Source organism: Scleropages formosus, chromosome 9, assembly GCF_900964775.1.
Source record: "Scleropages formosus chromosome 9, fSclFor1.1, whole genome shotgun sequence".
Lineage (NCBI taxonomy): Eukaryota > Metazoa > Chordata > Actinopteri > Osteoglossiformes > Osteoglossidae > Scleropages > Scleropages formosus.
Genome location: NC_041814.1, coordinates 32,542,544 through 32,565,354, shown reverse-complemented (window position 1 = coordinate 32,565,354; position 22,811 = coordinate 32,542,544). Strand labels below are relative to the sequence as shown.

General features: G+C 43.7%; 1 protein-coding gene across 3 annotated transcripts in view; it reads left to right on the top strand.

Annotated features, from left to right (window-relative positions):
• Positions 1–21,371, top strand: part of kdr (kinase insert domain receptor (a type III receptor tyrosine kinase)) — a 34,034-nt gene extending 12,663 nt beyond the window's left edge. For 2 of the 3 annotated variants that reach the window (XM_018733160.2, XM_018733158.2), the window contains exons 6-30: positions 462–589; positions 779–950; positions 2,010–2,127; positions 2,868–3,046; positions 3,218–3,374; positions 8,048–8,168; positions 8,600–8,711; positions 10,221–10,568; positions 11,267–11,413; positions 11,897–12,028; positions 15,306–15,412; positions 15,644–15,779; positions 16,128–16,232; positions 16,337–16,450; positions 16,529–16,617; positions 16,823–16,982; positions 17,424–17,521; positions 18,410–18,532; positions 18,650–18,761; positions 18,843–18,942; positions 19,114–19,219; positions 19,367–19,485; positions 19,671–19,740; positions 19,831–19,916; positions 20,438–21,371. In XM_018733160.2, coding sequence (XP_018588676.2) covers positions 462–589; positions 779–950; positions 2,010–2,127; positions 2,868–3,046; positions 3,218–3,374; positions 8,048–8,168; positions 8,600–8,711; positions 10,221–10,568; positions 11,267–11,413; positions 11,897–12,028; positions 15,306–15,412; positions 15,644–15,779; positions 16,128–16,232; positions 16,337–16,450; positions 16,529–16,617; positions 16,823–16,982; positions 17,424–17,521; positions 18,410–18,532; positions 18,650–18,761; positions 18,843–18,942; positions 19,114–19,219; positions 19,367–19,485; positions 19,671–19,740; positions 19,831–19,916; positions 20,438–20,651 — 3,353 coding nt within the window. In that variant the 3' untranslated portion in view covers positions 20,652–21,371. The remainder of the gene's footprint in view (positions 1–461; positions 590–778; positions 951–2,009; positions 2,128–2,867; positions 3,047–3,217; positions 3,375–8,047; positions 8,169–8,599; positions 8,712–10,220; positions 10,569–11,266; positions 11,414–11,896; positions 12,029–15,305; positions 15,413–15,643; positions 15,780–16,127; positions 16,233–16,336; positions 16,451–16,528; positions 16,618–16,822; positions 16,983–17,423; positions 17,522–18,409; positions 18,533–18,649; positions 18,762–18,842; positions 18,943–19,113; positions 19,220–19,366; positions 19,486–19,670; positions 19,741–19,830; positions 19,917–20,437) is intronic. The other variant, XM_018733159.2, reaches the window with a different exon arrangement.
• Positions 21,372–22,811: the final 1,440 nt, after the last annotated feature.

The window sequence follows — 22,811 nt, the reverse complement described above, 5'->3', positions numbered from 1 at the left end:
GTCATATTTATGCAGAAATAGAGAAAATTCTAAAGAGTTCACAAACTTTCAAACACTACTGTACATCAGCTGTGCATGATCACTTTGTAATTTGCCTTTTTGTTATGTTAATTTGGTTTTTTACATGTTAATTTCTGGTATGTGCTGTTTAAACAAATAGCAAGCTAAAGAGGCAATTGTATCCTTTTGAAAAAGTTGATGACTACCTTTTCTACCTTAGCTGTATTGTGGAGACTTAAAACCAGATGACTGTAACTGAGAAAAGATGCCCCATTTACACATATAGATATAATATTTATGCCCTCCAACTTTTCCCTAGTTTCACCTCAACCTTTATATCTCTAGAATAATATACTTCAGTCACCAGAAATGGAAACTTCGGGATTTGTAAACAATAGTAATCTAATTATAATACAGCTCATCATGCTTTTTTGTAACTGCCTTTTCTCCTGCTCCTGCAGGGTACAAGATCCACCAGCTGACACTGAGCCCAACCCAGCAGCAACTGGCTGTGGGAGAGAGACTGGTGCTGAACTGCACTGCCTACACCGAGCTCAACGTGGGCATTAACTTCAGATGGAGCTACCCGGTCAGCCCCTGAAGAGGCATTCCTTCTCTCCTATTGTCCTTGAGTGACCATGTGTCCTCTTTTAATACCTCTGAGTGATTCTGTCTGCTACATGAATCTCCCATTTCCAGTGAGATTCACAGGTCTTTGCAACTAATGAAGGAATGAAATGATGATTTCTGCCTTTGCCTTCTGTCCCCACATGTTAAGGACCCAGTACACCCAGACATCCGCTCCCACAAAAAGAAACTGTGGAACTCTCTGGAACTCTCCAGCACACTCATTGTGGACAATGTGACGCTGAATGACACTGGCGAGTACAAGTGTTCTGCCTCCAGTGGGCAGATGGACAAAACAAGCATGGCCACGTTGTTTGTCTATGGTGTGTAAACCCCTCTGTGGTGGAACATTAGTGTGAACTGTTTCCGTGCACCAAAGTGCAGTACTTAAGCATTATAGTCGTAGTCCACAGTACCAGCTCCCTGGTGGAACATAAATGTTAATTGTTCACGGATGGTCCAAACTGTCTCTCTGGGTGTCTGTCTTTCCTACTGTTTCTTTTAGTCTTACAATGTGTGACCACCTCTTTGCTTCCCCTAGCAGGAAATCTTCTCCCTGCAGCCTAGAAATTTGATTGCTTTTTTGGTGGTGTACAGATATAAAGTGGTTAATGTGGCTGACAATGGTGGATTTTAATCACCATGCCATTTTTGGACAATGCTTGCAAATTCCCACTTTAGTGACAATGCTCATAAATATGTATTAGTTAATGCTCATGTCTACAACTGAACCTGATCAACCTATCAGTAATATTGGCCTTTGTGTAGGCAATTCATGCATGGGCATTGCTTACAGGTGTACGATGGACAAATACACACACATACACACATTGACTGAAACCGCTTGTTCCGAGTGGGGTCGCGGCAAGCCGGAGCCTAACCCAGCATGGACAAATATTGATATTCATTAATTATTTGCTAATAAAAACCAAAAACATACATTATAATTTACTGTAATATATTCTGTCCTTTCTGCATCATATGACATTCTGGAGAAAGGCAAGAAATTATTATGTTATTTTAAAATATTTTAATTTTCTCATTCCTTTTGCAACTCTGGTTTTTAATGTGTAATGTGTAATTTCATATTTTTACTAAAGAATTATATAGTCCCATTGTTTAACTAAAATGGTCGTTGGACCTGATAGGACAGGACATGTCCCTCAATTCTGTAGTTACTAAACCAAGTGATCTATAAAGGGACAAAGGGTGGCCTGCTGGTTAAAAATTTGTTTTTTGAACAAAAGTAAACTTGTTAAGTTAAATATAAGTTATTTGTGTTGCTCATTTTGTATTACAGTGTTTACCTGTGTAAATGTGCCTGACTGCAAATCCATTGAGAGGTACAGTTTTTTTTATGTTGTTTTCATTTTCATGTTCAGAGAAGCCCTTCATTGTACTGAGCAAAGAGTGGAAGCCCACAGTGGAGGTCAATGTAGGGGAGCATATTGCAAAGATCCCAGTCAGATATTACGCTTACCCGGAACCTGACGTCAAGTGGTGAGATGCCTTGATGACACGGCTTACTGTCTCTTAGTGTTTCCACTGCCTGTATGACTAATTTGCAGAGTTGTGTAGTGAAAAGCAGTACTGAAGAAAGGGTTCCACTACCTTAAAAAGTAATAGTCCAAAAATCTACTTAGGTAAATGTAAAAAAGTATCAGTTCAAAAACTAATTACCAATTGATTTAATTAATTTTAATTAATATGAAGTTATTTAATGTTCTTAACCGGTAGCAGTATTAACAGCTATACAGTTTTAACTAATAGAAAAATATTTTTATATGTCTATTTTGTAAATTGGCCTTAATATGTATGTGATTGTTACAGTACTCTGTCGCTGTATAAATGGTCAAATGATTCTAGAGAGTTTACTGGAGTTTATCTATCACTGTTAGTTCCCTTGGACAGAGGTTTCACCTTAATATTGCATTGTAAAAATTGTATGCTGCTTTGGATAAAAGTGTTCATTAAATTAATAAATGTAACTACCTTGAGCAAGGATCCACCTGATTCACTCTAAGCTTGTCATTTAATTGCAAGATGATAGTTCTAACCACTACGTTACCTGCTTTTCCAAACTAGCAGTAGTATGTTAGTACAGTATAGCACCCATTTGCCATTTAGTAGCAGAGTAAATGTAACTTGTTACTACTCATCTTTGGTAACTAATCTGTGTAATTACTACGTAAGTAGTGCATGTTACGTGCTTTCATTCAACTTTTCTTTACTTGCCTCAGGTTTAAAAACAGCCAACCTGTAATCAAAGAAGACATGAGATTCAGCCGGATCCGGGCAGACAAGGACTCACTCACGATTTATGATGTAGCTGAGAAGGATGCTGGGAATTATACAGTAGTGCTGAGGAACCCAAGTACCCGAGAGGAGAAGAAGGCTTTTGTTCAGCTCATTGTCAATGGTACCTATACCACCTTCCTGTGTCTCTTCATCAATGGAACCTGTACCACCTCTGTGTCTTTGTCCTTCATTTGGTGTGAATGTGGGTGTACTTGACGTGCTCTGCAGAGTGTGAACTGTTATACATTAGAGTAGTGGTGAACAGACCCTATAAACTTTTTGCTCCCTACAGTCCCACCCCAGATCTATGAGAAGGAGGTGGCTGAGGACAGTGATATCCACATGTATGGGAGCAGCCCCACCCTCCGCTGCACTGCCCGTGGACTGCCCTCACCTGTCCACTTCCTTTGGCAGTGGATGCCAAGAGAAGACTGCCCCCTCAACTTCCTGTAAGTAATTTTGTCATGTGTTATACACAATGTGGTGATAAACACTGTGTTACATTATACTGGATCTTCGCTTTACCATGGTGGGCTGTACTGTGGCACAGTGAGTAGCGCTGCTGTCTCACAGCCCCTGGGTGGTGCAAAAAAATGTGGGTTCAATCCCTGCTCAGTCTGTGTGTAGTTTGCATGTTCTCCCCATGTCTGCATGGGTTTCCTCCTACAGTCCAAAGACATGCTGTTTAGGTTCCCCCATATTGTGTGAGTGACACAGAGAGAGTGTGTTTCACTGATGTATGGGTGAGTGACCCATTGTAAGTAGTGTATCTAGCAGTGTAAGTCACCTTGGTGAATAAGGTGTGTGGGCTGATAACACTGCATAGAGTTCATTGCAAATTGCCTTGGAGAAAAGTGTCTGCTAAATGAATAAATGTAAATATACCAACACAACTGTGTCTGGAAGTCTGTCAGTGGAATTGTTTGTAAGTCCAAGAAGTATGCCATAGTCAACAAAAGTTTAGCAACAGAGACACCCCCCCAGGTTATTTATGGATTAAATTCTGTAAAAAGTCTCAGATTAAGCTATAATGAAATAAAAAAATATTGCTGGAATTGAATTTATTGATTACATTCCCATGAACAAATGAACCTTTGTCAGGTAGCTGTGTTTCAAAGCCTATCCTGGAAACAGGGGGCATGAAGCAGATAATACTGTAGATAGGATGCCAATCTGGGGCAGAACTTTTATTATCTTTTATTAACTTGATACAACATGAGTTTCAAATGGGTTATTTTTTGAAGTTAGTACAAAAATATAAGAATCCTTTTTTTCTTGTAGTGTGCTACATCATGAACTTTGTACAGTTGTGTTGAAGATAAAGATATTAGAAGAAGTCACTCTTACATGCACTGGCTCCCTAGTATCATTGGCTGACTTTTGAACTTTCAAGGAAATGAACATTTCTAGACTAGAGTATCGTGCAAGCATGTGGTCCAAAAAATATTTTTTTTTCTTCTGGGAATGTTGTTTTCTAAACATATCTCAACACATTCAGACTTGGTTTATTGTTGAGTGTTTGAAAGAGCACAGCAGGGACAATGAAAGTTATGGTGGAAATGTACCCAAAAACAGGGCTATAAAAGAGGATCCTTGCTGTAATACAAAGAGAGAGAAAAGCGGTAAAAAACAGAATCACAGTTCTGATAGTGGAAATAAAGCACATGATTGAGCTGTGTTTTGTACCAGCCTATTCTTTGTCTTTCCATTCCCTGGATCATTTCTGTGCTCTCCCTACATTCCTTTAAGCTTTTTGCCTCCAGGGGTATGGGCTATGTGTTTTTATATGTGCTCCATAGTTTTTACACAATATTCTGTTGTTTTATTACGTGTTTCCATATTTCCTCCTGAGTTTTTTCTTTGTAGTTACCTAAATGTTTTTTTTCTGTATAGGTTTTTGGTAAGTGTCATCAGATCCAGTCTGACTCATGGTGACTCTTGTCTTAGTATTACGAAAAGGGCAGAGAACATATATACACCCCATACCCTGAGCCAGATTCAAACCGACAACCAAACATGTAGTTCAGGCACTGTGACATACTAGCGTTAGCCACTACATCACTCTTGCTACCTATGTGCTTTTTCTCAGAGTTCACTGAGTGTTTCCTCTTAGTCCCCTGAATGTTTCCTTTGTATTCTCTGGGTGTTTTCTCCACATTCCCCGAGAGTTTCCTCTACTGCCTGGATATTTTCTCCGGCTCTTGTGCTGTCTGGGCATGAGGTGATTGAGGGCTGGACCTCCATGGAGCCCCTGATGGAGCCTCTTGATGGAAGCCCTTATCAGGAGTGCACACACATGCTTCCCCCTGACTGTCCACCTCTCTGCTTCCTGTTGTTGCTCAGCACTGACTCTGTGCTCCACTGCTTCATCATAGGCTTCTTCCTGCGCCCCCCTTCTTTCCATTTCTGTCTCATTCTTTCCCTCTAAAATCTGTTGAATTGTATCCCTCCAAAGTCTCCATTGTATCACTCTGTAAAAGGTCTGTTTCTTTGTATTCCTTTAACTCTTTCTCTCAGAACTCTCTAATTCATTGTGTCCTGCTGTTTGTTTCTCTCCAAATTCTTCAATTCAATTCAATTCATGGAGAGCACTCTTCTCAGTAGAGTGGCACTCAACAATGAGTGTTCAGAGCACTCAACAATAGGTACGTTTACATTTATTTCTAAGGTAAATGTAAACTAAGGTACAAGCAGGATCATGATAGAAACAGGGATAATGTTGTAAACCTGGGTCAGTAAGTCAGCTGACTGGTCAGGGAAGGAAGCAAAAAACTTCCAGCTATGAAGAAGGGGAGAAAAATAAACTTCTGGGGTCCCTGTGCCAGTGGCTGCCCTGTCCTCCTGTGTGTTGTACTGTGGTTACAGGCGACCTGTGTAGACATGTATACAGCTAGAAGACCAGTGCAATGGTAAACACATAATTAGAGCTTGTGGAGACAGAAGTCATGGTCCAGGCCAAGGTAACTGATCAGGTGGGGCATGTTCCAGGCTTAACGTGGCATCTAGAGCACATTGATACACTGGTTTAACTGTGGGCTGCCCAAATGGCCTATGTTTCCAAGGGTGCTGTGATGTTCCAGGATGAATAGGAAGAGAGAAAACAACCGGTGAACATAGTAGTGTTGGTCATTTATTGGAAAGCTACAGTATAAATATTTTTCAATCTAGATTTGAAAACAGTGACAAAGAGGTTTATTTCATAGAAACAGGCAGCATGTTCCAAAATTTAACTATGAATTAAACTATAACAAAATTCTATGTCTCCTACCACTTTCAGACAAATCTCTAGACAAGCAGATTAATGTTTATTGATCAAAGAGTGTGATTCTTAGGCATGTAATTGGTGAGGATGTCGGCAAGGTGTGATGGAGCTAAGCCTTTACTTCTCTCTATGCCACGCCCATGTCATCGGCATAATCGGATACACCTGGGGCTCGACAGCTTAAAAGGCAGAAGCGAACGATGAGGGTCGCGGAACCTTGTTTGCCGATCACTCACTCGCTATGAGTCATCCTACCTGCCACCTTGCTCCTCGCTCCTCTTCCCTTCGCCCATCTCCTGAGACCACTCCCGTCCCAAACCCTGATCCGCTCACTTGTGTTCTGACCCACTGCCTGTTCTCCCGACTCCGACACTGGATTTCCTGGTTTAGCTTGTTTGCAGTCAGAAGATCCTTGCTTGTACCTGACTTTGATTCCTGTCTAGCGTCTGAATAAACCCCTGTGCACTCTGCACTTGAGTCCGCCCCTTCCTTCCGGGACGAAAACCATGACACCCTAGGAGAAGTAACTTGAAGTCACATCTGTGCGAGACGGGTAGCCAGTGTAGAGAGGAAAGAATTGTGTTTCCCAGATCCAGAAACAATTCTCACTGCATCATTTTGAACCAGTTGAACAGGTGACATGATCCAAGCAGTGCTGCTAGACAACAGTGAGTTGGAATAGTCCAACCTCCTGGAGCTGAAGGCATGAGCTAACGTCTAGAGTCAAACCCCGGGAACGAGCAGAGCGGCAACACCTGCAGCTAATTGAGAACCCCCGGGATATAAGGAGCTCTGACTCTACACCACAACGTGGATTGTTGCAAACACCTTTGTGGTTTTGCAGGCTCAGTGACCTTTCCTTGCTTGTTCTTCCTGACTTTGGATTGCCTGTACTGTGATGTTCATGCCTTGCAAGACTTTCGCCTGTCCCTGACTTCATTTGTGTTCTGTCCTACGAACCTTGTTTAAAGATTAAAACTAACCTGCATTTGGGTTCACCACCTACCTGTCTCCAGCCTGCTTGTTCCAAGCATGACATCTAGATTTCAGATCAAGAGATAGTTCACTTTAATCTAGAGATATTCCTCTGGTGCATCAACAAAGTCTTACTAACTGACTTGATAAGGGATTTCAATGACAGCTCTGGTTCAGAGAACACATTCCTTGAACAAGATTCCTTGCACATCGTGGAAGGTTTAAATGTAGGTCCTCCATGTTCAGCTGAGAGAATTTACTGCTCGGTATTTTAGACCTCTGTTTTATTAGCATTTAAGGCAAGAATTTCATTATATTGCTCTTACTCTTTCTCTCCAAAATCTGTTTCATTTTGTCCCTCTCACTCTTCCCCTACAAAATCTGTTTCTCTCCTTCCTTCCAAAATCATTTTTTTTGCCTCTCTTCCACTCCAGAATCTCTCCTTCATTGTCTTTCCCTTTCCTTCCAAGTTTTCAGTTTGGTTGTATCTCATTTCCCTCTGAAATCTTTATTTCACTATATCTCTGTCACTCGTTTGCTTTCTTTCATCCAATTCCTTTCAATATGTTTATGTCTCTTTCACTGTTTTCCACCTCTCTTTCTTTACTGTCTTCTTCCCCCTCTTCCTCTGGTTTTGGATTACTTCTAGCAGCTGAGGTTGCTAAAAATGGTTTGTTTTGCATTTCTATTATTTCTCTAGAAGGAGATTTTTTGAGTGTTGAGCTCTGAGTCAGTCTCAACCCCCAGTGAGCATTCACTGGAAACCACAACCAGTCCACCAGGAATTACCTTCTGTGGCCATGGAAAAGTGTCCTCGATTTTCTTTGGATTTAGATTTTTGTTACAGATATCTGTCTGTTATTTTGCATGGACTCTGTTCTGTAGGTCGGATGGCTGGAGGTCAGGAATGAGGCTGACTGCTTGTAACAAATGGCGGGACATCACAAACAACACAGGGCAGAATCTGGTTGAGAGTCTAACCACCGACACCGACATCACCAACAAGGCAAGTTCTGCTCACCTGATCTTGACTGCAGCCTACCCAAATCACCATTAGGCATTCTTGACTACAACCTCACCATAACACTGACCAAACAACTGATCTTTACATATATTGACTAGAAAAGACAACCATTTTTTTTTCAACATGTTGTCAAGAGCAACTTGCAATATTAAGATGCCTACAACGATTTACCCATTTATTTAATTATGCAATTTAGGGTACAGACCCTGCTCGAAAGTACTACACCAAGCAATGGGATTTGAGCCTGTAACCTAAGTGTAAATGCAGCAGCTGTAACCACTATGCTACCTCTTTCCCCAAACAATGCATTGATTCAAAATATTGTAAATGGCTGTATTCTAATGTCACACAGTAAGTGTTAGATAGTTGGTTGGCTGTATGCATAGTAATACTGTGCTCATTGACTCCACCAGCAGACTATCAGTTTGCTGAAGATCCAGAAGGCCACAGTCCACGCTCTGTACCGCTGTGTTGCATCCAACAAAGTGGGCCGTGATGAACGGATCATTTTTTTCCATGTCACACGTGAGTGAACCTGTCATTTTGTATGTACTGAAGAATCTATACACATAGATACTTTAATAGCGTTATGTGTGTATGTGAAAAATCATTCAGTGTGTATATGTACCTACATTTGTCTTTTGATATCCAGGTGTCTACAAATATATACTTAACAGCATATTTTATGCTTGTAATATTTAATCTGTGTCAGGATTTGCGCAGGAATACTTATGTAAATGTCTTTATGGCTGTTGTCCGTGTGTGTGTTATATGAATGTGTGAACTTACTCAGGGTTTAATACTGTATGTCTCAAAACAGGGGGGCGCAGTGGTGCAGTGGGTTGGACTGGGTCCTGCTCTCCAGTGGGTCTGGGGTTCAAGTCCCGCTTGGGGTGCCTTGCGATGGACTGGCGTCCTGTCCTGGGTGTGTCCCCTCCCCCTCCAGCCTTATGCCCTGAGTTGCTGGGTTAGGCTCTGGTTCCCCACGACCCCGTATGGGACAAGCGGTTCAGAGTGTGTGTGTGTGTGTGTGTGTGTGTCAAAACATAGACAGACAGGTGCAGTGTGCAGCGCTGAGAGCTATGACAGACCTGATCACTGCTGAAAGGTCTGTGGAGGCCTCAGTGTAACTCCACCTGAGTGCATGTTTCAAGTCTTGTTAGCAAAGTGGATCACATGCTACTCTTGTGTTAGGAAGTAAAATGGTATCTGAAATGGTGTCTCTTGTGTAAAATATGAACACACACTAAAACTAATTAGCTCAGTGTCTGGGCTGCAGAGCTGCTCCCCTCCTTGATACATTATGTATCATACTCCTTGATATGTGTGGAGTTTCATCATCTGCTATGTACAAACAATAATGGTACATATAATAATGAACATGTATAATTCCTAATGGAATGAATAAGAAACAGTAAAACATTCTAAAAACACACCTTTATAAATCACTATACTCTGTACTGTTGTGAGATGTTAATGGACAAGAGGACATGGGTGAAGTGAGAAAGATGCTGAAGAGGGTATTTGGGACAATAATTTATTTTTATTTTTATAGAGCGCTCTTCTCACGCAGTGACACAGAGCTCTTTAACACAGGCATACAGCAAGAAAAATTGATACAAACAAAGAAGACAGTCAACTAATGGCTATCATAATGAAGAACTTATTATAGAGCTATAAGTATACCTACTGGCCACCGGGGAAAGGAACAAAAACTTCCAACTGAGTTGACTCATGAGTTGAGTCCCTTTGAAGAGGGCTGGTATAGCTCCCTAGCTCCCATGGCATGGAGTGGGTTCACTTGCACAGATCCCTTTTTTTTGCCTAATTTTTCATCAAGAAAATTGGGGGCTGCTCACATAAAGCTGAAATGTGTCTGCCAATGTGCATGACATGTGACTTTTCCATATGTAACACTTCACATGTTTTTGTCTGACTACTTTTGTGTGTATAACTTTGTATCTGTGTGCGCATTTGTTTTTGTCTCCATATGTTTGTGTGCTCCTGAGGCCATATATGTGTGCATGTGTGCAGGAGGCCTGGAGTTGGACATATTGCCATCCAAGGAGCCCATTGAGCAGGACAGTGTGGTTCTCAAGTGCAAAGTTGACCAACTCCTCTATGGGAACCTGCGCTGGTTCTGGCTGGGGTACAACATGTCCCATGTGGATGACTACCCTCCTGTCCAGTCTTGCCGTTCTTTGGCCTTGCCCGCTGAACCCCTACCCCAGGCCACTCTATCAGGCCCACGGGGTACAAACATCAGCCTAGTGCTGTCCATTGCCAATGTTTCCCGGCAAGACCAGGGGCTCTACGTGTGTCAGGTTGAGAACATGAAGACCAAAGAGAAGACCTGCCTGGTTAACCAGCTGATCCTTAGAGGTGTGCAATGTTGACCTGTCACTGAACCCACCTTCTGTCTGTTCCTCCACTATACCTTTCTCTGCCATGTGTCTGTACCTCCTCTGTACCTCTATCAGCCTTTTCTCAGTACCTAAACTCTCCAGACACACAGAAGGATCATTTGTGTGGTTCCTACCCTCAAGCTGTGGAATGAGTTTCCACTCAGAGTCAGTTGTGATATACATCTTATGACCTTCCTTTGGCTTTTCATGCCCATCAGCTCATTGGTTATTTCTGAACTGTATAATTGTGTTTCTCGTGATTTTTCTCATAGTACCTCACAGTATTCTTTACCTTACACACTTTTTGTAAAACCTCAACTTTATCTTCAAGGAATTCTTATTTTGTGTGTAACTGATCATGTTCAGTTTGAGGTTGTTGCAACACAGTAATTCATCCTGAGTGATTTTGTGTGACCTAGTATGGATTTTTTTTTATATTGAACAAACATCACTGGAACAAAGGCATCTGCTAAATAAACAATAATCTCAATAATTGTAAATTGTGTAAAACAGTTCAATTATAGACAGTGTAATGAGCAGGAGAATGGGTGTGTGTTTGGGTACATAGTGTGGGTTGCATGAGCCTTGTGCTCACACATTTTACTTTCAGCATAATTGTAAAATCAGAATACTTCTGACAGCATGTATAAAAACCTCTTCTTCTCTGGCTGCCAGCTCTTCAAGTTGCAAAAGTAGTCATGGGACCGACTGACCAGAGAGTGAATGTCAGTCACACGACCTTGCTGATGTGTGAAGTCACTGGGACTCCCACACCGACTGTCGTGTGGACCAAGGACAATAGGACTCTAGTGGAGGGTTCAGGTGAGGCCTGTGCAGGTATAAAAATCACACTGATGTCTTAAAGGAAACATCCATTCATTCATTCATTATGGATAACCCAGTAACTCACTGTAGGTAACTGCTTGTCATAATGTAGTGCTGCAGTAGTCTGGATCCCTTTCTATGAGGAAAGGGCATGAAGCAAGGTACACCTTGGACAGCATGCCAGTTCGCTGCAGGGCAGTCACACACAGTCACACACTAAGGGCAATTTAGAATCGCCTGTCATCCTGAAACATGTGTCTTTGAACTATGGGGTGAAACTTTTTCTAGGCTAAAGGATTTTCTCCATTTCTGTTACTTTCTCCTTATTGTTATTCTCCATTAAGCACTCTGAGGCAAACATGTAGCAATACTAAAATAAGCAAATCTTCATGAAGTTGGAAGAGAATTTTGCTGAAATTACAGGTTTCACCTAGAGTTCTGCTTTATCAGGGATTCTCCTCACCTTTGTGTTTCTTCCAGGTGTTGTTCTCACTCAGAGGAACCAGACTCTGACCATCCAGCGTGTCAAGAAGGAGGACAGCGGCCTGTATGCCTGCAGAGCCTGCAACAGGCAAGGCTGTGATGTTGCACAAGCAGCCCTCTTAGTGGAAGGTGAGTCCCTGGCTCTATGGGAATTAATATCATTACAAACCAGGATCTCCATCAGTTAGGGAGTCACATTTACATTTATTCTTTTGTCAGACACCTTCCTCCAAAAAGGCATGCAATCAGTATAACACTAGACAGGATGGAGTTAGACACTGGAACACATGCGCTCTCTCCCCCCCCCCCCCCCCCCCTCTCTCTCTCTCTCTCTCTCTCTCTCTCTCTCTCTCTGTCTCTCTCACACAGAAACACACACACAGATCTACAATGTCACAAAGACACAAAGGCACTCAGGTGACATACAATTCAGAGTTAACTAAACAGTATCAACAGACAAAGAGCTTTAGACACAGACACAGGATTATTAACAAACAGCTTGTGTGTCCGACTCCACCATGTTGCTGGTTCACAGCCCTCCTGTAGTAGTTCCTATAGAGCAACCTGGCCAAAGACCCCTCGACCGAGAAGTTCTCCTGAGAATTCAGATAGCTAGTACATACATAATCATAGTGGATGGTGTTGGGCTAATTGTTATAGTTGCAAGAAGAAGATTTTGAACCCTTTCAAATTATCTGTATTTCTGCATTGATGTGAAAAAACAAAATGGGGTATTATTTTTGACTAAGTCACAATAACAGACATTACATTTACATTTAGTCATTTAGCAGATGCTTTTCTCCATAAGGAGAAAGAGGCATAGCTGCAGATGTGTGATTCTTAAGTAAAAGTTAGTTTGTTTCTTTCCACCATATGCACCAATGTTCATCACATGAGTAGCTGCATAAAACGCAAATAAAGAGTAAAGTCAAACACAATATGCTTGAACTAATAACATACAAACTGTTGTACTTCTTCCTAATATTGAATTTATCACTTAAACATTAAACATTCACAGTCCAAGCTGGAAAAAATATATGAACGTTCAAAAAGACTTTGGCAAACTTAAGATGTGCAGCAATGCTTTTTTGAAGAGCAGTGGTTTCCTCCAGGACATCCTTCTATGAACACCATTCTGGTTCAATGTTTCATCTTATACTGGACTTTTTGGATTTCTAAAGATTTCTGCAGGTCCTTTTTTGTAACCCTAGAGTTCTTTTTCACTGCGTTCAGCACTAGACACTGCACTCTTGCTGTGACCTTTGCAGGGTGCCCACATCTCAGGGAGAAGCAACGGTACTGAATTTCCTGTATTTTTAGACAATTTATCTTACTATAGACTGATGAACAGCCAGGCCTTTAGCGGTCCTTTTGTAACCTTTTGTAGCTTTATTCACCTTTGTAATTCTTTAACTCAATTGTGATGCTTGGGTGGTGCAATGGCACAGTGGGTTTGGCCTGTGCCTGCTCTCTGGTAGATCTGGGGTTTGAGTCCTGCTTGGGGTGCCTTGTGATGGACTGGTGTCACATCCTGGCTGTGTCCTCTCCCCTCCAGCCCTGCACCCTGTGCTGTTGGGTTAAGCAGTTTCACAGTTGTGTGTGGTTAGAACTACTGCCTTTGGACCCAAAGGTTGCAGGTTTGAGCCTCACCTCTGGCTCTAGTACCCTTGAGCAAGGTACTTACCTTGAATTGCTTGAGTAAATTTACCCAGCTGTATAAATGGGTAAATAATTGTAACCTTACCATTATAAGCTGCTTTGGAGAAAAGTGTCAGCTGAATGAATAAATGTAAGTGTGTGTGTGTGTGAATTGAGATGCTGAAGAGAGCTGTTTGTCCAAGGAATCTCAGAAATATAAATGAACAGTTTTCTAAAGAAGGGGGGTGTGGTGGCACAGTGGGTTGGACTGGGTCCTGCTCTCTGGTGGGTCTGGGGTTCAAGTCCCGCTTGGGGTGCCTTGTGACAGACTGGTGTCCTGTCCTTGGTGTGTCCCCTCCAGCCTTTTGCCCTGTGTTGCCAGGTTCGACCTTGGCTCCCCGTGACCCCGAGTGGGACAAGCGGTTCAGAAAGTGTGTGTGTGAGTTTCCTAAAGAGGAATTATCTAAAATTCTTCCTAATCATTGTGCAAGTTTGATCAGCAGCTACAGAAAATGTTTGGTCGAGGTTGTTGCTACTAAAGAAGGTTCTACCAGTTACTAAATACAAGGGTTCATATACTTTTTCCAGCATGGACTGTGAGTATTTAAATGATGTATTCAATATTGAAAAGAAGTGCAGTTGTTTGTGTGTTATTAGTTTAAGCAGATTATGTTTGTCTGTTATTGTCAGTTAGTTGAAGATCATACCACATTTTATGAGTAATCACTGAAATACAGATAATTCCAAAGGGTTTACCAAGTTTTTCTTGCAACCACAGCTATCAGGAGAACAGGAGGGAAGTGGATTCTAAATAGATGGGTTTTGAGACCCTTGACTGCTGGGAGGGATTCAGCAGCTCTGAGTGAGAAAGGAAGTTTATTCCACCACATTGGAGCCAAAACTAAGTACCGACAGGCATACTTTTGAATTTACACTGCTAACACCCCAGTTAAACTACTGGTGAATACTACTGACACGTAGTGTTGCCGAAGCTTCCACCCAAGGAAAACCGTTACTTGGCCAATTAGCAGAGCAGGGTTTTCTATTGGGGCAGTACTTTGTTCAATCACAGCCATAGAAAGGCATGGACGTGAACCTACAACGTTCAAGCTATAAGTCCATCTCCTTGATTTCTACACTACATACTCTTACTACTAATACTCCTTTGAACTTCGTAAAAAATCCTCAGATGCAAACTAATATCTCACAGACATTAATCATTCTCGTTTTAGTTTTTTCAGACATGAATATTAATTTTAAAATCACGTCACATTCACCTTTTTAATCCAGTGGGAATTGTGCAAGTTGTACACAATGTCTATATCAACTTTTATTTGTGATGTTAAAAATAGTCACTAAAGAAAAGGGAAGCTGATAAGCTGTATCCCCCGGGAACAACGGAAACAAAACACAGATCCATTTACTCTGAAAGCTTTAGAACAATGAGATCCCTTCCAGAAGAGTCCATGTTGTTGTGTGAGTATATAACAACAACAGCAGCAGTGGCTACGTGACACGATCGCTGGCCTTCCCTGCCAGAGGTCCTGTAGGCGCCAGGAAGCCTCCCTAACGAGGGGACAGAGGACTTGTGGACAAGTTGGACGCTTTGACCAAGTTTGTATCTGGAGCATGGGAGGACTCATTGATCAGTGAATAGTATTTACGAGAAGATGGTACGTGGGCATCGTTTATGTGGAGGCAGCCATTTACCTGAATGTCTTGTCGATGCCAAGGCAAAGACATTGACTTGTGTGTTTTGTCTATACAGGGGCAGAGGACAAGACCAACATGGAGCTCATCATCCCCATTGGAGCGGTGGCCGTTGCCATGTTCTTCTGGCTGCTCATTGTATTCGTGATCCGCAGCAGGAAGAGGGTGAGGAACCAGTCAGGACACAACTCTGAGGACCATTGTGTGTAAAACAAGGGCCACATTCTCTCTCCTCGCACTCCCTGTGATGCTAGCTGGGTGACAGGCCTCGCTGATTGAAGCCCTAATGAAGCTGGGCTGGCAAGGAACTGGATGGTGGGCTCAATGGGCCGAGAGACGCTGCCGTGAGCACCAGCATGCAGCACTTGTGTAATCAGTCTATTTACTGTCTTCCAGTCTAGTGACGGAGACCTAAAAACAGGCTACCTGTCAATCATCCTGGATTCGGAGGACATGCCCATGGAGGATCAGTGTGAGCGTCTGACCTACGACCCCACCAAGTGGGAGTTTCCTCGAGACCGGCTAAAGCTCGGTGAGACTGTTCCTCCAAATAAAGACTGAATCCAGTTGTAATACTTAATGACCCATAGTTCTCAGTGAACACTTACCAGGATTTTACACATTTAACTGAAGAAACTCTATGTATTTCTCCTAAACTGCTATTTTATGTTTGTTATGGGCCAGCTGTTAGAGCTGTTACCTTTAAACCCCAAGGTAGCAGATTCAGATCCCACCTCCAGCTTAAGTACCCTTGAGCAAGGTACTTTACCATGAATCGCTCCAGTAAAATTGCTTAGCTGTATAATATAAATTGGTAAATTATTCTAAGTCGCTTTGGAGGAAGGGTCAGCTAACTGAATAAATGTTCTCTGTTTTCTAGGAGAACCTCTCGGCCGTGGGGCCTTTGGCCAGGTTGTAGAGGCTGCTGCATTTGGCATCAAAAAAGCCTCCACGTGTACCACGGTTGCTGTGAAGATGCTGAAAGGTATATCATGACACCCAGCAGCTCTGTTGCGCAGCACTTATCATCCAGTGGCTGGTTCTCTCTGTCTAGAGTGCTTGATGATCGATATTCCTTCCATGCCACAGAGGGAGCTACTTCCAGCGAGTACCGAGCCCTGATGTCAGAGCTCAAGATCCTGATCCACATCGGCCATCACCTTAACGTGGTCAACCTGCTTGGAGCCTGTACAAAACCAGGCGGTGAGAGTTTTCTACAGGTCTGTTGTTTCCTTCACATGGTGCTTCAGAGGTCTGCAAAAACTGCCTGTCACTCCCCAGGTCCTCTGATGGTGATCGTTGAGTACTGCAAGTATGGCAACCTGTCCAGCTACCTAAAAAGCAGACGTGCAGAGTACCGCCCTTTCAAGGTAGGAAAACCAAGACTCTCCAGATGAATGTTCAGAATACTCTCAGCATTCAATTGACCACCACAGTTGTGCTCTCATGTACGCTGGGTGACAGTTTTACCCATTTATAAAATATTGCTAGTCTTGCTGTCCTTGTGCCTTACTATATAGTTATAGGTTCCATGTGCGGGTACTGCTTTGCTAATGGCCTCTTCTTATCTCTCAGGCTGGGCAGAGGATGCCACTTTGGTCTCCAATGGAGGAAGATCTGTGCAACGGCGACCTAGGTTTGGGGACAAATGTCCAGCATTGCTCCCCGAAGGCCAGGGCTGCCCGCTGTGTCTACACTAAGGATGGATCAGTCTGCCACCTAGAGGATGCAGCCGGTTTGTCTGTTACTCATGAGCCATTCCAAACCATAAGTCCAGCAGTCACTGCTATTGAGAAAGACCAGTGTGCTGAAAGCTGAGCTCCTGTCGTGGCCAAAGGTATCACCGAGATAAACAATAATAATAAGTACTGGGCCGTCGAGGGGCAGTCCCAGGTCAGCATGGGTGGTTTCATGAACAAGGGAGCTAGTAGTGTAGCAGCTAGTGCTGCTACCTTTGGATCCAAAGGTTGCAGGTTTGAATCCCACCTTCTGTTGTAGTTTTCTTGAGCAAGGTCTTTACTGTAAACTGCTCTAATAAATTTACCTAGCTCTAAAAAAGGGGTAAAGAATTGTGGGTAGCTTAATATTGTAAATTGCTTTGAAGAAAAGTGCAGCTAAATTAATAAACTTGAATTCTGAGAATTTAACTCATCATTTCTTCCACACTGTCCTTCAGGCAGTGATGATCTAGAAAAAAGCCACCTCACCATGGAGGACCTGATCAGCTACAGCTTCCAGGTGGCTAAGGGCATGGAGTTCCTATCCTCTCGCAAGGTCAGCCATTCATCAAGAGCACTGTGCTGAAAATTCATTTCTGTTGCTGGGGTTATGTCATTTGCTGAGATGTGATAGTTTGGAGCATGAAAGGATTTTTTGAATTAGATGTGTACACGTAGCCTTCATGTAGCATGGTCCTGTACAAAAAATGACAATGACAGCCTATGAATATATAAACATTTTTTCGTGCAAGAGGCTTATTATTCAGTAACGCAGTATTTTTGCCCAGTTGCATGGTCACACAGCTGCCACTTTTCTCTAAAGCAATTTACATATTAAGCCATGTACAGTCTATCTATTCACAAGACAGCTTAATTTTTGACTGCAGCAATTCAGGGCAAGGTGGCAGGACTGGAGAACTTTGTTTTTAATATCATAAACATCTGTGAACAAAATGATCACAGTGTGTCTGTCCAGGGTGTATTCTGTCTCAAACCCTATGTCTCCTACAGACCTTCGTGACCCTGCATTAGAGAAAGGGTCACTTAATTAATAAATGAGTGAAAATATAACAATGAAAAGACAAGACAGAAATACTAATGGTGGATTGTACAATAATATGAAAAGTCTGGTATAATAATAATGATGTTGTTGGTTGTTAGATGTTTTTTCATCTGTTCTCTGATTGGCTGACTGCCTATAACTAGGATGAGTGTTTGGCTGAGTGTCTATGGCTACTGCATTTGGTTTACTGTGTACCTAAAACTGGTGCTTGAACTGGCTGTGCTCTGTATTTGTTCACCGGTGCAGGGACTGTGCTGTGTGCTCTACCCGTACACTGGCGCTTCGACTAGCTATGTGCTGTACCCTTACACTGGTGCTGCGACTGGCTTTGTGTTGTCACTTGTCCCTGTGACTGTGTGCCTTTGTGTGTGTGACATACAGTGCATCCACCGAGACTTGGCTGCAAGGAACATCTTGCTTTCTGAGAACAATGTGGTGAAGATCTGTGACTTTGGCTTGGCTCGGGATGTGTACAAAGACCCCGACTATGTCAGGAAGGGAGACGTGAGTCCAAAAGGAATGAAAAGACCTGTATTTTACACCATCTATTTGTCTTCTTCATTTAACAGAGAGTGTAAACACTTGTTCTTCTCATTGTCTCTCTTGCTCTCGCTGTTAAAGGCACGACTCCCACTGAAATGGATGGCCCCTGAGACCATCTTTGACCGAGTCTACACCACACAGAGCGATGTGTGGTCTTTTGGAGTCTTACTCTGGGAGATTTTCTCTCTAGGTGAAACTTCAAACACTCCACTGTGAGACTGGATCATTACCAGATTCTTTCAGCTGTTAACAGCTTTCTTCTCATCTGCAGGTGCATCACCATACCCAGGTGTGGTAATCGATGAGACTTTCTGCAGAAGACTGAAGGAGGGGACACGAATGAGAGCACCTGACTATTCTAGCCCTGAGATGTGAGTGTACACTACTGGGGTACACTGCTTACCAACTGCTCTCACTGTGCTGGACTTGTAGCTCACACTGCTAGGGTGCACTATATGTACACTTCCAAGACATTCTTGTTATGAAACTGGGGTGAACTCGATTCTTTGCTGATTGTGTGTGTGTGTCTCGTCTTTGGTCAGATATCAGATCATGTTGGAATGCTGGCTGGACAGACCCAAAGACCGGCCAACGTTCACCGAGCTTGTCCAGCACCTGGGTGACCTGCTGCAGGCTAGGGCTAAACAGGTATGGAGCCAGCCTGAGGCTGCTGGCCCATGTCATTATCACTGTACTGTAGGTGTGTGTATCTGTGTGTGCACCGCACACACCTTACCTACTTACCAAGATGCAATATTAACCCCTGAATGACACCGAAGTAACACTCTGCTGCAGGATGGGAAGGACTACATCCCCCTGACTGTCGATCACCTGGAGGGGTCTTTCGCATCCCGCAGGTTTCCAGAGATTTCTCATAACCCCCTGCTCCACTATGACAACGCGGCCTTCCTCGGGTATGTCCGACTGCGGCAGTATTCACACCCTGTTGTCATGACCATTGTGCTCAGATTCCACATGTAGAACAAGTCCTCTGCAACTGAGTTCAATGAGTTTGTGTGAGGCTACGTGAACTCTGAAACCTGATGTGTTGTGGCTCTGGGTCCATGGATAACTGTGCCTCCTCTTGACCCCCATACAGATTCTCTCTGCAGAGTGACAGGTGTGGGAGCACCTTTGAAGATGTGCCACTGGAAAAACGTGTTGTGATGGTGAGTGTGCCGCCCTCTGACAATGGAACTGAGATTTCGCCCAGATAGGCCCATGGAATATTGAATAATGTATGAAACATCTCTCACCAGGCTGGACAGACAGATATGGGAATGGATCTGTTGCCTGAGGCCATGAAGAGGCTGGACCGTGTCCATCCCCAGACACCAAATTTCAGGTGACATAGCTACATGTGGACTTAGTGTTCCTGCTCATCTTCCAAAGAGATGAACCCTGAAAATGTGCTGTCCCAGACACAACTTACACATCACTGTCCCAGAAAGTGAAACTTGCAACTGCTGTAGTCTGAGAGAGGGAAAGTTACTCTGACATTGTCCAACACATAACATGCTTAATACTAATACAACTAATACTTTACTCTTTAACACCTTTCCAACAGAGAAAATGACAATGTTCCATATGGATTTCCACCATATAACTCTTTGAGGGAGAGAGAGAGAGAGTGAGAAACCAACCTTTCCATGGGGGTAATTGCTGTAAGAGCAAGAAAGATTTTCTCTCCAGTGGGGAAAAGTCATTCTGAAGATACTTTGTTGTGGGATAATCATTATTACAGTCACACCCCCCCAGGGAGAACCAGCAGAGCACCATCTAGGGGGGCTACTGCTCAGTTCAGTCGATACGACAGGTTATTGATTATGACTGTTCAATCTCGTCCCCTCCCCGACTCCGCCACAGTGCTCTGTTGCGCTGTAAAAGCAAGGAGTCCCTGGCATCTGAGTCATCGAACCCCACCAGCGGCTACCAGTCAGGCTACCATTCCGACGATGCGGACATCCCTGTTTATGCCAACGACGAGGTCGTCCTCAAGAGGGACCTGCAGCTGAAGGCCCCTCTCAGCGGGTGTAGCATGTTCACGAGTGAAGTGCGCTACAGCGCCCCCCCCGTCTAGTGCCTCCCTGTGACTACCTGACACCACTAGAGCTCTAAAGATGCACACCTGATACCCTCAGTGCTCCTCTACACATACACTCATTACCTTCAGTGTTACTGTGCACACACATCCTGGCTACTGTGCCCACGCAGCGTTGACTGCAGGCCTGCTCTTCACACAGCCTTGGTTTCAGTGTTTGGACGTCCTGCAGATACAGACCGTGTCGAACATTCTTTTCCCTGCTTTCACCAGCACAGAAATGCCTCGTACACCCATCATGCTGTGTGGGTGCTTCATACCGGTTCACTGTATTGTAGAAGTAAATGTAATACTGTATATTGTGGTCGTCTGTGGAAGAAAAGCATGTATGCACTACATGTTAGCTGTCATGCTTCCTGAAAGCCTAAGCTTGAAGTTGATGTTGGAGAACAGCAGGGCAGAGCCGTCCCTCTTGTGGACACGAGGACTTCCTGTGGCAGGAAGCTTGTGCAGAGCTGTGTGAGACTGGGAGTCGGCCGCTGTTTTCTTTCCAGTTGTGTTGTGAAGGCAAGGTCAGCGTGCTCTGACACGGAGCTCTCCTGCCCAGTATCTAGCTTTAGGTTTCCGCCATGGTGTTTCTTTCGTTCCTGAGCTTCACCCAGTTGTACAGTTCGTAATGAAAATGCCACTATGTTGTACCATTATTAACAGACCTGTAATAAATGTAACTAGTTTTATAAAATAAACGCACATTCCAGATGCGCGAGCCTCTTTGCTCATCTCTTTGTTGGCTGTTCGTGTGGCATCACTAAGACGTCCTGCTGAGGGTGAAGTGTGGGTGTGTGGCGTTTGGATCGGTATGCAGTCAGCTATGGAAAGAGAGACAAGAACAGTGAGGCTCCTCCCCTTTCTGTGACCCTGACAGAGCAACACAGCTGCAGGCCTGGATAATCGACACTGTTTTTAGCCTACGAAATGCTTAAAATATTGTGGACAAGAGCAGAGTTCACACTACAGCACTGGTACAAAGTAGTGGGCGTGCAGCGCCGCTTCCTCCGAGCTTGCGCTCTCAACATTGGACACAAAATGTAGCACAGCTGCTCAGAACCTCAGTCAGGGAGACGAGTTCCAGCGAAGGCCAAGTTGTGGAAATGTCCGAAAAGCACAGATATAGGAGAAGAATTATGCAAAGCCCTGAACGACCCCGACACGCTGGAAGGCAGTCGCGTAAAGAGGGACGCCGCCATGAGGCCGTCCACCTCTTTCAAAGACAGTGCGATGTAACTGGCAAGACAAGACAAATGTGCACCAGTCAACAATACTCTGAACGCTTGAAAAGGGCCCCCGACCTGCTGGTGTGACAGGACAGGCAGAATGATGCCATCTCATATAAAAGTAAACCATGTGAAAGGATCCAAGGAGCTGGTAGACAGAGTACCACCGTGGTTCTGCGACACTGCAGGAAATCGCAGGGCGACAACTGACTGTGCCTCATCTGATCACGACAAATAGCCCATTTCACTGAGCTGTGACCACGTGTCACAGGAAGCATCAAGTTCAGTGCTGGTTACACTCTGCAAGATGGTCAAAGGATCTGCTCCACAATATCTGATCGCTCCCTACAGTCCAACAAGAGCGCTGAGCTCCAGCTAAGTGAGTCCAGCACTATCCGCTGTGATCACCTATGAATCTGCTATTTGAAAGTCACTTGTATAGGAGCTACTGGCAGGATGTGAACCAGCAATATGGTGGTGTCTCACACACACACACAAGCAGTGTCAATAGTCCTGTGTTTGTGGGTAAAGCTCTTTGTTTTGATACTGTTTTGTATGTCACTTGTGTGTCTGTGTATCTTTGTGACAGCGTCTGTGTGTGTGTGTGTGTGTGTGTGTGTGTGTGTGTGTGTGTGTGTGTGTGTGTGTGTGTGTGTGAGAGAGAGAGAGAGAGAGAGAGAGAGAGAGAGAGAGAGACGCAGACAGTGTGCGTTCCAGTGCACATCCTGTTGTACTCCTCTCCAGTCTGGGGCCGAGTGTCCATTCCTCAGGAAATGAGTGTGACTTTGCCACGTCCTCCTCCATCAACCACGTCCTTTTATCTCTTTCACATGAATGTCTATTTATTAATACTCCTTGTGGACTCAGTGAATCATATTGTCTGGAAAAACAAGACGGATACATTGTGTCTTTTCTTTTGTTACAG